The 12398-nt window shown below is 43.1% G+C and overlaps 1 protein-coding gene across 2 annotated transcripts in view; it reads right to left on the bottom strand.

Moving 5' to 3' along the window:
* RIN3 (Ras and Rab interactor 3) overlaps window positions 1–12398 on the bottom strand; it is a 55517-nt gene that overhangs the window by 18223 nt on the left and 24896 nt on the right. The window contains exons 4-5 of one of the 2 annotated variants that reach the window (XM_042879595.1): window positions 3582–3654; window positions 1181–1272 (exon numbers count right to left, since the gene is read on the bottom strand). In XM_042879595.1, the coding sequence (XP_042735529.1) occupies window positions 1181–1272; window positions 3582–3654 (165 nt within the window). The remainder of the gene's footprint in view (window positions 1–1180; window positions 1273–3581; window positions 3655–12398) is intronic. The other variant, XM_042880431.1, reaches the window with a different exon arrangement.

Here is a 12398-nt window from a genome sequence, read left to right as displayed (position 1 = left end):
AAGAGGGCTACAACTAACACTCCTTCAGTGCATGTGCTTCAGTTAATCTTTCCTTTCAGAAGCTGCTGGAGATTGTTGCCAGAAGCACGACCTTCTCTGTTGGCTCAGATTATTTACAGAGAAGGTTGGACAATCATGATGTGCTTCGTGTTTTAATCAAAAAGTTTACATTTGCTATAACCATAAAAATCAGTAATAAGTTTGCAGCTTATTTCAAATTGCTGGTTGAACACCCATATTTAAAAATTGGAACATACTCAAAATAGAGGATGCTGAGGGTGTCAGAGGCAAATCTGCTTGGCCAAATTCAATGAAGCTGGCTGAACTGAAACCAGAGGGGTTTGCCCATCCATTCTGGGAGATCTAATGCAGAAGATTCTAAAATAGATCCCGAAAGCCCCAAGGTGTTCTTTTGAGTATCTCTGAGTGAGCTGACTCTTCTGCTTCCAGCATTGCTTCATTGTTCTCAACAGCTCAGTGAAAACTGAAATGCAAAGGAACATAAGAGACATTTTTTGACTGTAACAGCCATCTCAACTGGAGTGCAGTTAATGGGAAGAAATAGGAAGGAGAGCTTTTAGTTAACAGAACTGCATTTCCCAACTCCATAGCTGCACACTTCTGATCTAAAATTTGCTCATTTGGTGCTGTCTCTAAAAATAATATTCTGTATCATATTAACGTGAGGCAGGAGAACATGCTGGGATGCTACACACTTCTCTACCAGCTAGAAAATCAGTGATAGGAAGTAGAAATATCAAAATACAAAAATACTGCATTTCCATCAGCTCTGTCTGCATGTATCCAAAGGGGAAATTACAAAGGTGTTTTCCTCTTTTTGTATACCCCTGATGTCAACTACTTAAAGTGTGTGTAAGCTATCCTAAGAGGCTGTGCCACCTGTTCCAGCTGCTGAAATTCATGCCCTAACTTATGCAATAGGAGTCTCAGTCTCTGCAGTCTCTTCTATACACTCTGCATAGAAGCCCAAGTGTAGTGACATGGCCTTTTTTTCTCAGTGTGCTTCCATAAAGACAACAAATGTCTTCCCACTCATATTCAGGCTTCCTCACCTGTTCTGAAGACAACAGCTTATCTATTCACCTTTGCATTGTGTCTGTGGGAGGCATTGTAGTTGTCACAAGCCTCAGAGAAACCCAGGCAGCTTTGAGGGACTTACCTATCCCCAGACTAGAGATAATTTCAAGATCTTGAAAGCTACGGGCTTCTAATATTGCTTGTGGTAGCTTCAGGGTGAAGGGTAGCAAATCCCTGTAAAAAAAAGAAACATAGCAAAAAACCAGTGGAAGAATAAATCCCTCAATTGCTAGGAACTCCAGATTTCATTGCTTTAAATGATAGAATTGGCACATGATTTCAGTCCCATTCTGAAAGGTACTGAATGTCGCCAGAGCCCAACAAGGAATGGTGTGCACTGTGCCAACCTGGGCTGCTCTGAGTGCAGAAGCAATTGCCAGCTCCTGCAATGATGCTATGTGCCCCACTGCTGGGGCTTCCTCCTCTGAACACAGCAAATATCATGTTAGGGGACACCACAGGGTTAATAATAACTTCCCATACAAATAGATGCAGTTTCTCAGAGGATGATAACTGGCTTTCATTAAAATGCACCTTGGATCTGAAACAATTCAGTGGAGCTTTCAGGCTGGCAGTGAACTGCTTATATTCGCCTCTTGCCCAGTGACAATTTGCTAAACCTCTTCCTACCTCAATTAAAAAAAAAAAAATGATGGTAATAATAGTCCCCATAATGTATCAATAGACCAGGGATATTCAACATAAACAGATTTTAACCCTCCTTTTTTTTTCATGACAGATACCAACTGATATCAGGTTTAAAAGAGGAAGAGGATTTCCACAGACCTTCTCCTTTCTTTGTTATTGTTGTATGCATGAGTCGTTTGTGGGTGTTTTTTGTTGTTGGTTTTGTTTTGTTTTGTTTTGTTTTTGGAAAACCACATCTAAAATCAGGAAATATGAAGACATTAAGCTAATAGGAAAAAAAATGTGATTTTATTTACAGGGTAGGCAGCTTTCAAACAAGCCTGTTGCTTATAGGTGTAATTTTTGTGATGTGAGGTAATTTAGTCATCACGGAAGAACAAGCCAAACATTCCTTTGGAAGGAGCCTGAGAGGCCTGATTATCTGTTTCCAGCTATTTGTAGCTGAGTGTTTACTACAGCCCTGAGAGCAGCCTCTCCACTCATTATTACGGAGAGCTTCTACAAGCTGCCAGGGAAGAGCAGGGCAGAGCCAAAGCAGTGTTTTTATTCCCTGTTTCTGTCAGGAAATGACTCCCCACTCGTTTTGTCTTTCAAAAGCACGCTAAGAAATAACTTGAACTGTCAGAATACGTATTTGGCATTCAGCAGTGACAGGAACTGATAGAAAAGCTTTTCTGGTTTTCTTGGATTCATTCTCAATCCATGATCCTCTCTGCAGGAAAGCAGAGGTGAGCAGATTCTTCCCTCCCACAGGCCATTTGAATGGAAATGCTCCATTCCTGTACGCTCCCTTGCTAAGACAAAAATCATTTGTGTGGGGCTCAGGGTACTTTCTGCCTATTCTGTAGGGTTTATATCTATCTAGATATCTAAATGACTTTTCATTGACCAGCTTGGCTCCAGGGGTGCAGCAGGAGCGCTGCTCCGGCAGTAGAACATAGCTGGCTGCAGAGGCAGCCCCCAGAATAGTGCAAGTCTCTGGCTGGGTAAGCTGAACATGCTGCATCATATCATAGATAGAGCACTGCTACTGTGTAAGCTGAACAAGACACTCACACAACTGCCCTGTAAGCATATCCTGAGTCTACTCTCCTCTCTTACACTGAAACAACTGTTTTAAGAGTTATCTAAGTCTTTTTAAAGAAGACCAAAGGATTATGTCCACCTCAAAACCAGGCCTGCTAAAGCAGGGACAGACCAGGCAGGGTGTGCAGGTACTGCTGCAATGTGCTTGGCACAGACACGCAGATTAGATGAGACTGCAGACGCTCAGTTTTAATTACACAGAGGGACTCATCAGCTGGTGATCAAACCTTACTCTAATAAGGATGACTGCAAAGGTCTTTCTCATCTCCATACCCACTACACTTGGTATTGTTGCACTGAGTGAGCATGCAAGGTCTACTCTATATCACTTCACATTTTTTGGTTAAAGAACTGGATTTTTTTAGAAGAACTCTCCTTGGGAGTACCAGAAGAGGTGACTAAGTGCTTTGAGTCTCCTGTTTGAAACTCTCCAACAATCCCAGGCAGCCCATTTAGCAGGTTGGAACTCCATAATCTGTAGGGTCACTTCCAGCCTAAGCTGTTCTATTTTTCCACAGTCAGCCAGCAGGCTGACCAAGTCACTGCCAGGTGCTTGTAGATGTTCCTGGCTCACCCGGGAACCTTCTGCCAGCCTGTCCTGTGCCTGGCTCCTTTATGGATGCAGCTCCATTGCCTTCTCTCAGACAGAGCTTCCAGCAAACTCATGGACAGAGGTGGTTGTGCTGTTAGAAAGGCATGTGGGCAAAGGCAATCCAGAGGGGAGAATGGAAGCAGTGAATCCAACTCACCTACTGACACAGTAGAAGGCAACCAGCTTGAAGACATCCTCGAATACAAGGACAGATCCTTCTAGATACAGGACTGATGAAAAACAAAAAAGATAGTCAGCAACTGTATTCTTTAAGCTGAAGGGTAAAGAAAGTTGGGTGGGTTTATTTCACACATCTTACACTCTGTGATTGCCCAGCCTTTGCACTGAATAATAAGGAGCATAAGGAAGTGGCTTCAGACAGCCAAGCACAAGGGTGTTCTTTGGGGAAACTCAGCCTGGTTCCCTGAATGGTTGCCTCAAGATGTTGGAACATTGTGACAGTAGCAGAAACAATGGGGAGAAACAACAGGTCACAGCCTAGTGCTTAATTACAAGTCCACTTATATCCAAGGAACTGGATATACTTCTGTGTGTATGGGCTATCCTTGCAGGTCTCCATGCTGCAATCTGTTTTGGTCTGAATAGACAAAAATGCACTGATGTTATCTCCCCTGTCTTCTCCCTCCTTTGTGTTACATAGCAACAGCACTTTCCTCCAGGTGGCAAAATAGAACCCACAGCATGCTGCAGAGCTTCCTGAGATGACCTTCCTTGGAGAAGCACACTATGGAATTGTGCAGGCCAAATTTCACATTGTTACACAGATTTGGGCTGCTAAACTAGAAAAAAAAGTTCCCTGAGCAGTGGAGAAAAGTTCACGCTGACAGATAACCCAGGGCAGGCAGAAAATGATGGATCTGCAGGCTCCATCTGCAGCGCCCATCCTTGCATCTGCAACGCCCATCCTTGCATCTGCAACCTGTGTCCTGCACTGCAGCTGCCTCGCACTGCCCTTGGCTCTGCCTCCTGGGCTGCAGCTCAGCTGTGGGCATCGACCTCAGCTGTGGTGTCAGCTTCTTCAGTGTCCATGAGTCACAGCCCTGGGAAGACTCTCCAGCTCATTGCCCTGCATGGTTACCAGTTCCTCTAAAAGGTGAAATGCCTTCAGCATCTGCAGAAGAGGAGACATTCATCTGTCTCCCACTCCACCTGTGGGTGGGCAGAGAGACACTTGTCCCACGAGCAGAGATTCCCATAGGGAGGAAATGCTCAAGCCTCGTCCCTTTTGTTCAGCCTCACAGCTCATTCCCCAAACAAGGCATTTCCTTCTTTTACTTCTCCCTTTGTCCTAGCCCAGGCCCTGTAGGTTCCCATTTTGTGCTGACTGTAACAATGCAGGCATTTTTTGTAAGGCACAATTCTCAGAAGTTGTTCTTAACACCAGTGTGTGCTGGATCAGCATGAAGGGATCAGCCTTGCTGTGAGCACTCAGACCATAGCAATGTGGGTTTTCAAATGTACTTTGGGAAAAACAATCCTTTTCCCTTACATTTCTCTCACAACTGGGAAAAAAATGCCTGGCAAGTTGTTTTGTTTTTTTTTTTTTGGTTTAGTGAGAGACATGCTGCAGTCAGGGATTTTCATTAAACATCTACAAAAAGCAATTTCAATTGTTTGAAATACATCTGCTTTGCAGCTCTAATACAGGAAACTAAAATAAAGACAAAAAACTCAGTGCTGTTCCAGAGAACTAACCAAAACCCAAGAGTCTCTGAACTCACTCAAACTTCCAGCGATTAAAGAAAGCCCTTTGTGCAGACACCGGTTCTAAGGACTTTGTTCTGTGAAGAACCACATGTTCACTTTGGCATCCCAAGTTGCAGGTGGATGTAAGCTGCACCTGTTTGTGTTTACAAACATGAGCAGATTGTTCAGATTTGGACCAATGATTGTTTCTGTGCCAGAAAACTGTCATTTAGGAGCCTGAATTTTAACCAAAAGATTAGATCAAGTCCCTCAGCGACTGAGGAGCATCCACATAAAAATGCCTTGTCACTTTACTGTTACAACTTCTTCCATATTTAGTTAAACAGCACTAAACACCACTAATCACCAGGCACTATACAGCCAAAGCAGCCTAATGATAAAAGAATTCATGGTACAGAGACCCAAAGGGCTCTACTAACTGCTGGGCACAGACTCAGGGCTCCCCGTGGAGAGGATAGGCAGGGAGGTGTTGGTGCTTTTCACTGGCTGAGGACACACTGTGAGGAGCTGGGAATGCTTCTCTGACATGAGCACTGCTGCTTAGGGAGGAATCATGGCACTATCACGTAAAGGAACTTATGACTTTTGCCAAAGCTGCAAGCAGCCACTTTTCTGCCAGCCTGGTGTAATCCTGCTGAAAGCTGCAGGCACAAAATTCATCCTTCTTGGGCTCACAAAATACACCCAGAGCACACAAAGAACAAAAAAACCTCTACCACTCACCAAGTGGCAAGATGACAAGAACATGATGAAAGCAATAGCAAACAGAGGGTGGGTTCAGTGAACCAGATGTTCACAATCTTAGAATGGCTTAGGTTGGAAGGGACCTTAACGATAATTGAGTTCCCACTTCCTGCCGTGGGCTGGCTGCCTGCCCATCAGCTCAGGCTGCCCACAGCCCCATCCAACCTGGCCTTCAACACCTCCAGGGATTGGGCATCCACAGCTAACCTGGGCAGCCTGTGCCGCTGCCTCATCACTCTCTGAGAGAAGAGTTTCTTCCTAACATCTAACCCACATCTCCTCTCTTATAGTTTCAAGATATTCTCCCTTGTCCTGTCACAATTTGATTATGTAAAAAATTGCTCACCTTTCTGCTTATAAGCTCTCATCAAGTACTGGAATGTCTCAATGAGGTCTCCCCAGAGTCTTTTCTTCTTCAAGCTAAACAAGCCCAGCTCCCTCAGTCTTTCTTCAGAGGAGAGATGCTCCAGCCCTTGTCAAGGGATTTTAAATTCTACCTACTTAGAAGCACACTGAAAGAAGTCACCTCCAGGAAAACAAAGATGAAAAATGGAGATGAGTGTTCAGTTTTGAGTAGGCAAAAACAAAGTTATGACAATGGTAACATCTTGGGGGTGATGAAAGCATTAATAGCATACATTAATGGTTCTTTGTTGACTGTGCTCTGTTTTCTGCCCTTTGCTTACTCAGTAAGTAAGCAGGACAAAGCCAGGTTATGAACTGCTATAAATAGTTGTGACTGATTCATCTTTCCTTTCACTTCACCAGCATACTCTTTAGAATGTCACCTTTTTGCACTGACTAGAATTTGTCCACAAGTTTATTTTTCTCGTTAGCTCCCCATCATTTCTCTGTTGAGATGATGATGTTTTTGAGTCATACTGTCCCTGGGCATTCTGCCTTCCTCTTCCCTTTGATTTTTCCCTGCAGATTTGCATTTGCAAGTCCCGTTGTTCTGGTCACATGGACAATTTCCTCTCTTCTTACTGCTTATACAGGCTCATGGGACCCAATTACCTCTGTTTCTTCTTCTCTAATGGAGCTCTTAGTCCCATTCACTGCTTTTGATTTCTGTGTAACCCTTCAGAGGCATCTGAATTCAAAGATTTGAGTTCCATATTTAACAGCAGTTGTGTTGACATGTGCTGACATGGGACTGCTGAGAACACAACCATCTCTAAAGTCTTGCCTCCATGTGCTTGAGATCTATCTCTTATTTTTCCAGATTCTGGAAACTGAGAGATTTGCTATCATGGGAGTGATTCCATATTTTAATCACTCTTCTAAAATTTAAGATGATAACTCCACAGTCTTTTAACCATACCTCTCACTGGTGTTTCCTTTGATGTCCCTTGCTTGATGCCCTTGTTGCCATGTCATGCCTTGCACTGACTTGGCAACAAACAACTCTGGCTGGGTTTCCTGCTTGTCCTGCTGCCTTCAACCCTTCTCCTCTTTCTGGGAACACAGGATCACTCCAAGGCAGAGGGTACCAACCATCTTTCCAGACTCTGATGTTCCTGTGCCTCCAGGGTAAGTCATAAACATGGCTGGCGGCAGGAGCAGATGCACAGACCCTGCTTGCAGAACTGTCTTGCTTTACTGAAATAAAGCATGACATAACAACTTCACATCATTTCTCTGGCTCCCTGAGACTTTCTGTCTCTTATTCATGCACTAGGTGGTGGTGGTATTAAGTGAAAGAGTTTTAGCTAGAGGGCAGAACATTTAGATTACATTGGCAGAAGTTACGGTGTTCATGATGTCTTTCTGCAACAGCTCTGTCTGCAAGTTCCTTTATGTGTCCCTGACACTGCTTCTTGTTTTACTTTTTGAAGACTTTCTCATAGGTACCACGTGATCTGTTTTCTTGAAGGCACTGTCAATATTTATCTGTTTCAAGGCCTTTTCATCTTCACTGCTTCTTTCATTTTTTCCATGTCTAAGATGCATTCTTTTCTCTGTTACACAGTTCTAGACTGTCTTGTGCAACCCAGACCTAATTTGTCTTTCTTGTCTTTCCTAGTGACTCCTTCATGAAGCTGTTGGCTGTTTTTCTGTCTTGCTGTGTTTTCTTTTTTTTTTTTCCTCAACAAGAAAGAGCAGAAACTTTGCTGTTTTGGAGTTCTTCCAGAGTCTTCTGTTGTGCATCCAACTGATGCTTTCTCATAGGATTACAATGTTATGGTATCCTACAGAGTTTAATCTATTTTGGCCATGATGAAAAAACTCACTGCTGGTGGCAGTTCCTGTGAAATTGAAGCTAATGAATTATGAAAATGATAAAGTGTTAATGAGCTTGGGTCTAGAGTCTAAGAACAATCTGCCTTTCAACTTTGTTCCTCACAAGATATAACTGTAAGAATCAGAATGAAATTTTGAATATGCAGTGCAAAAAAAAAGGTGTGAAATGCAGGCCTCCACAGTTTTCTCACACCAAAGCTGAATGGAGTGAAGGGGATGCTTTGCAAAGTGCACAGTTTCACTGCATACTATTGCTAAGAAAATGGACTGTCCTCACATTTCACAGCCACAGGGGTCTTGGCTGCATTATGCTTTGACTCATCCATATTCCCCCAAGCATAGGGGCAGTACCTTGGTGCACACCTGGATTTTATGCCTTCAGTTCAGCATAAACTGCTGCTGCTGTCTAGACTTATTGTCTCTGGTTGCAGGATCTTTGAGCAGAAATGTGCTATGGCCTTTTAGCTGTTTCCTCCTTATTGTGAAATGTATTTCAGCAGGAGCTGAGAGCATATTTCAGACCCTCAGGGGCACTTCAAGAATAGCTAGCTCTGCTAGAAGAATACTGCCACAGCTCACCAGTTCTTTGCTTACAAGTACTCATGGTGAACAGGCCCAGGGCACTGCCCATCCTGTCAGGGATTAAGAGCATGGTGCAATCTATCTGGTGAATGGCTGCCAAGATTCAAAGCACTTGCCTTTCTTGTCAGGTCTTCACTTCGTGTTTCTTCTGCAGTGCTGAAATTAGCTTCTTGAAGATGGTAGAAATCTCATTCCTGGTTTGCAGTGTTCCTTCAGCCAGAGACTGGGAAGATCCAGGACTGCTTCCCATGACTAGATGGCAGCATGAGATTACCCAGAGTTGTAGATGTAGCCTTGCAGAGTCCTTGAAGGACACTACTGTCTGAAATTCTGGGGCTTTTGTTCTTTGTAATAAGGTTGTGTAGATAATCTTGACAAAAGCACATGTTACAGTATGTATGCATTTTATCAAGCACCATTTTTTTCCCCATTTACCGTGGTGAAATGTTTCTTTCTCTGGCTCTGAGATACGTCATGATGAAGTACTTTAAAGCTGAGGTTAATCATATAGAAAAAGGAAGTTTTCTAAACATTTTAAAGGAAGTCATCTGAACCAGAACCACATTCTGCATGAGAGACTTCCAGGAAGGGAGGCGAAAGACCTCACTTTCAAAGGTTTGGGATGGAGAAAGGGGCTCTGAAATGGACGACATCAGGTGGGCAGGCAATAGAAGGAAAGATGATATTTCTGTTTCCAAGGGCAGCAATGCTGTCTAAATGCCAGTCTGGTTGAAGATGATCTTCAGATTAAAGTATTCAGTGAGGTAGATTGTATTCTTATTGACTCTCAGGGTCCTTGCTGCCCTCAAATTACTGTAAGCACCTCTTATTTACATCATTTACAAGCCTAAATACTTGTTTACTAAGCTTTTTAACACCTTCATGTTGCAGACCCTGTGCACTAGTATTATGGGTACAGATTTAGAGCTGCTCTTTTAAAACAAGCAAGCTTTTTTGAGCTATGTTCTAGGTACCAAGCAGAGGAGGGTAGGACATTGTCTTAGAACAGCATGCATAGTCTCTAGCTATGATTACATGTACATTATTTATTCTGCATGTTAGGAGTGAAAAATAAGGAGAAAAAAAACAAAGTAAGGATTAACAAAGCTAACAAGATCCAGACAGATTACTTCCGACAGGCTTCCTCTGAAGTCCCATTGGTTTAAAGGCTGAAAATGAAAATGTTTGCAAGGAGAACAGGAAGGTAACTCTTCAGGATGCTAAACACAAAGCTTTTTAAAAATAACCACTATAACCTAGCAGAATATTTCCAAAACAACTTGTAAACCACACAGCAAGCTGCCAGTATAACATCTTGAAAAAAACAGCTGCACAAATCTTTTATGTTTAAAATAAGCAGTGTGTAAAAGAGACAGAGAACTCAGCTCAAACATGTGAGACTTGGTGAGACTTTCTGTTTTCCTTGTGCTATTGGAAGAGAAACGATGAACTTGCACAACAGGTTAAAAAATGTGTCCTCATACCATGTATTACAATATCCCCTATGCCTTTGATTACTGTTCTTGCCGAACTAAAGCTCTGGTCTCACACTTCAGAGTGGTCTCCGGAGTGGGAACTACTTGAAATCAAATCACTTTTCAGGGTTCATACTGACAGGGTTAACAGAGAGCTCATCCTGGTCATGGACAGGCTGAATAACTTGAGGAAGATTTCCAGATTAAATATCCTTAGAGACTAGAAAATGTTCAGTTTCTCTTTGCAATCAAATCATGGATGGTGGGCCAGAAAATGACAATGTCCCTGTGTCCTTGGAGGAGCCTGGGTAGAGGTGGCTTTGACCTCCATGCCAGTGGAAGTAGATGAAATCTGGCAGAAAGGAGCAGCAGAACCACACACACCCCAAGCTGGAGGCAAGGGCCAGGGCCAAGCTGCCCAGTTATGCTATGCCATGGAGCAGACTCGCTCCACATTTGGCTTTTCATCTGAAGAAGCTGTGTAGGTGATAGTAAGCTTTTCGTGTTAAAGAGAAATATGCAAAAAGGGGGGAAATTAGCCCATGCTGAACCCTGGGTGATGCAGACAAATTGCTATCTGTGTTTGGACAATGCCAAGCTAAAGATAACTAGGGTAGCTCTAGCTCTTCTAGGAGTGCAGACAAACCATCAGCAGCAACAGGAACCACCTGAAAAGAAGGCAGTCTACCCTCCTTACTGGCAAGGTGCCCACCCCACTGAACAGCAAAAATTTACTACAGGGAACACAGGATACCAGCCTGTATCCTGTAAGGTCTCCTTATATGCAATTAAACTGCTTAAAATCTGAAGCATAAGGTTAACTACGTCTTCAGCCTTTCCAGCTTCCACTACTAAAAATACGCTTTTAATATTCATTGGATAACTAATCCTGGGAAAAAAATGTAACCTTGGACAAGTTCTGCTGCTGAGATGTATGATTTGCTTAACTGAGATGCAATTAGGGAAATCAGCACATTTTGGTGAGAAAAGGGCTGAGGAAGCTTTTCTCTCAAGGGCTTTGATAGATCTATTATTAATTTTTCCAGCACATTTCAGTTTTTTTTTCAGGTGAGTCATGTCCAGAGCTGACACATTTTCATACCTTGCCTCAATCATACAATCCATCATGCAATAATAACAAGATACACCCCCCTGAAGTAAATAGCAAATATTGGCTGCCCTCACAGTACAGCAGCAGAGGCTCCTGTCAGAGTATAAAGAAAGCATACAAAAAAGTCTGAGCAACAGTGCAGGTAGTGCTGCTTAGTGCTGAACAAGGCAGGGTTACGAAGCTGAGTGCTTGGCTTGCAAAGACTTCTCTGCAGCCTTGTATGTATAGATGTGAGAGCATTTCTTGTGACAGCAGAGCTGGCACAGTTACAGGTGAACTTACCTGAACACCTGGCTCCTGCCTGCTTTAGATTCAATGCCCCTACACTTTTCCCTCTGCTTGTGGCATGAGACTGCAGAACGCTAACTACAAGTTACTGGGACTACTAATACGTTTGTGTGCTTTCCCTTTATATATATACACATATTAAAATCGCATTCTACAGTTGAAGATGCTTGACGACCTTTCTAGACAGGTTGGTTCATGAGGTGGTTGCCACAGCAGTCTCTTCTTTGTATGCTCTATCGCTGAATAGCACCATGGGGAAAAATATAAATAACTTTATCTTTCCACTCCATAATGTCATGTTTAGCCTCTGATCTATTTAGAGGAAATCAGAGCTATAAATAGAACAACCGTAGTTTTCATGCCTTAGTTTACAGTATTAAGAATTATTCTTTCTAGTGCTAAAAGCTGCAGGGTTCTCATTGAAGGAGGCCAACCACTTTGGTTAAAGTGACTATCTGAAGAAGTGGGAACAGAAGTAATGGAATATATTTTCTGATAGACCTTTCTGCCTGCTCTGTGATAAGCCAGAGGCTGTCTCCAGAGGTTCAGCTTGCAAAGGGGATAGGATGCACATTTACATCTTAGATTTGCATGCTCCAGCTGAAAAGTCCCCTCACCATTTGCTCAAAAACAACACAGAAGCATTTCATGCTATTAACTCCACATGAAGGAGTCTACCTCAGCCTGCTGGAAGCTCAGCTCTGCAATATGCCAAAGGGCAATAAACTGCATTACTGGGCATTTTCAAGGAAATATCTTTGGGGGCGGGGGGGGGGGGGGGGGGGGGGGGGGGGGGGGGGGG

Source organism: Lagopus leucura, unplaced genomic scaffold (genome assembly GCF_019238085.1).
Source record: "Lagopus leucura isolate 7727_CA_CO unplaced genomic scaffold, USGS_WTPT01 Super-Scaffold_1, whole genome shotgun sequence".
Lineage (NCBI taxonomy): Eukaryota > Metazoa > Chordata > Aves > Galliformes > Phasianidae > Lagopus > Lagopus leucura.
The sequence above is the reverse complement of the archived record's forward strand: the minus strand, read 5'-3'. Positions and strand labels throughout refer to the sequence as shown.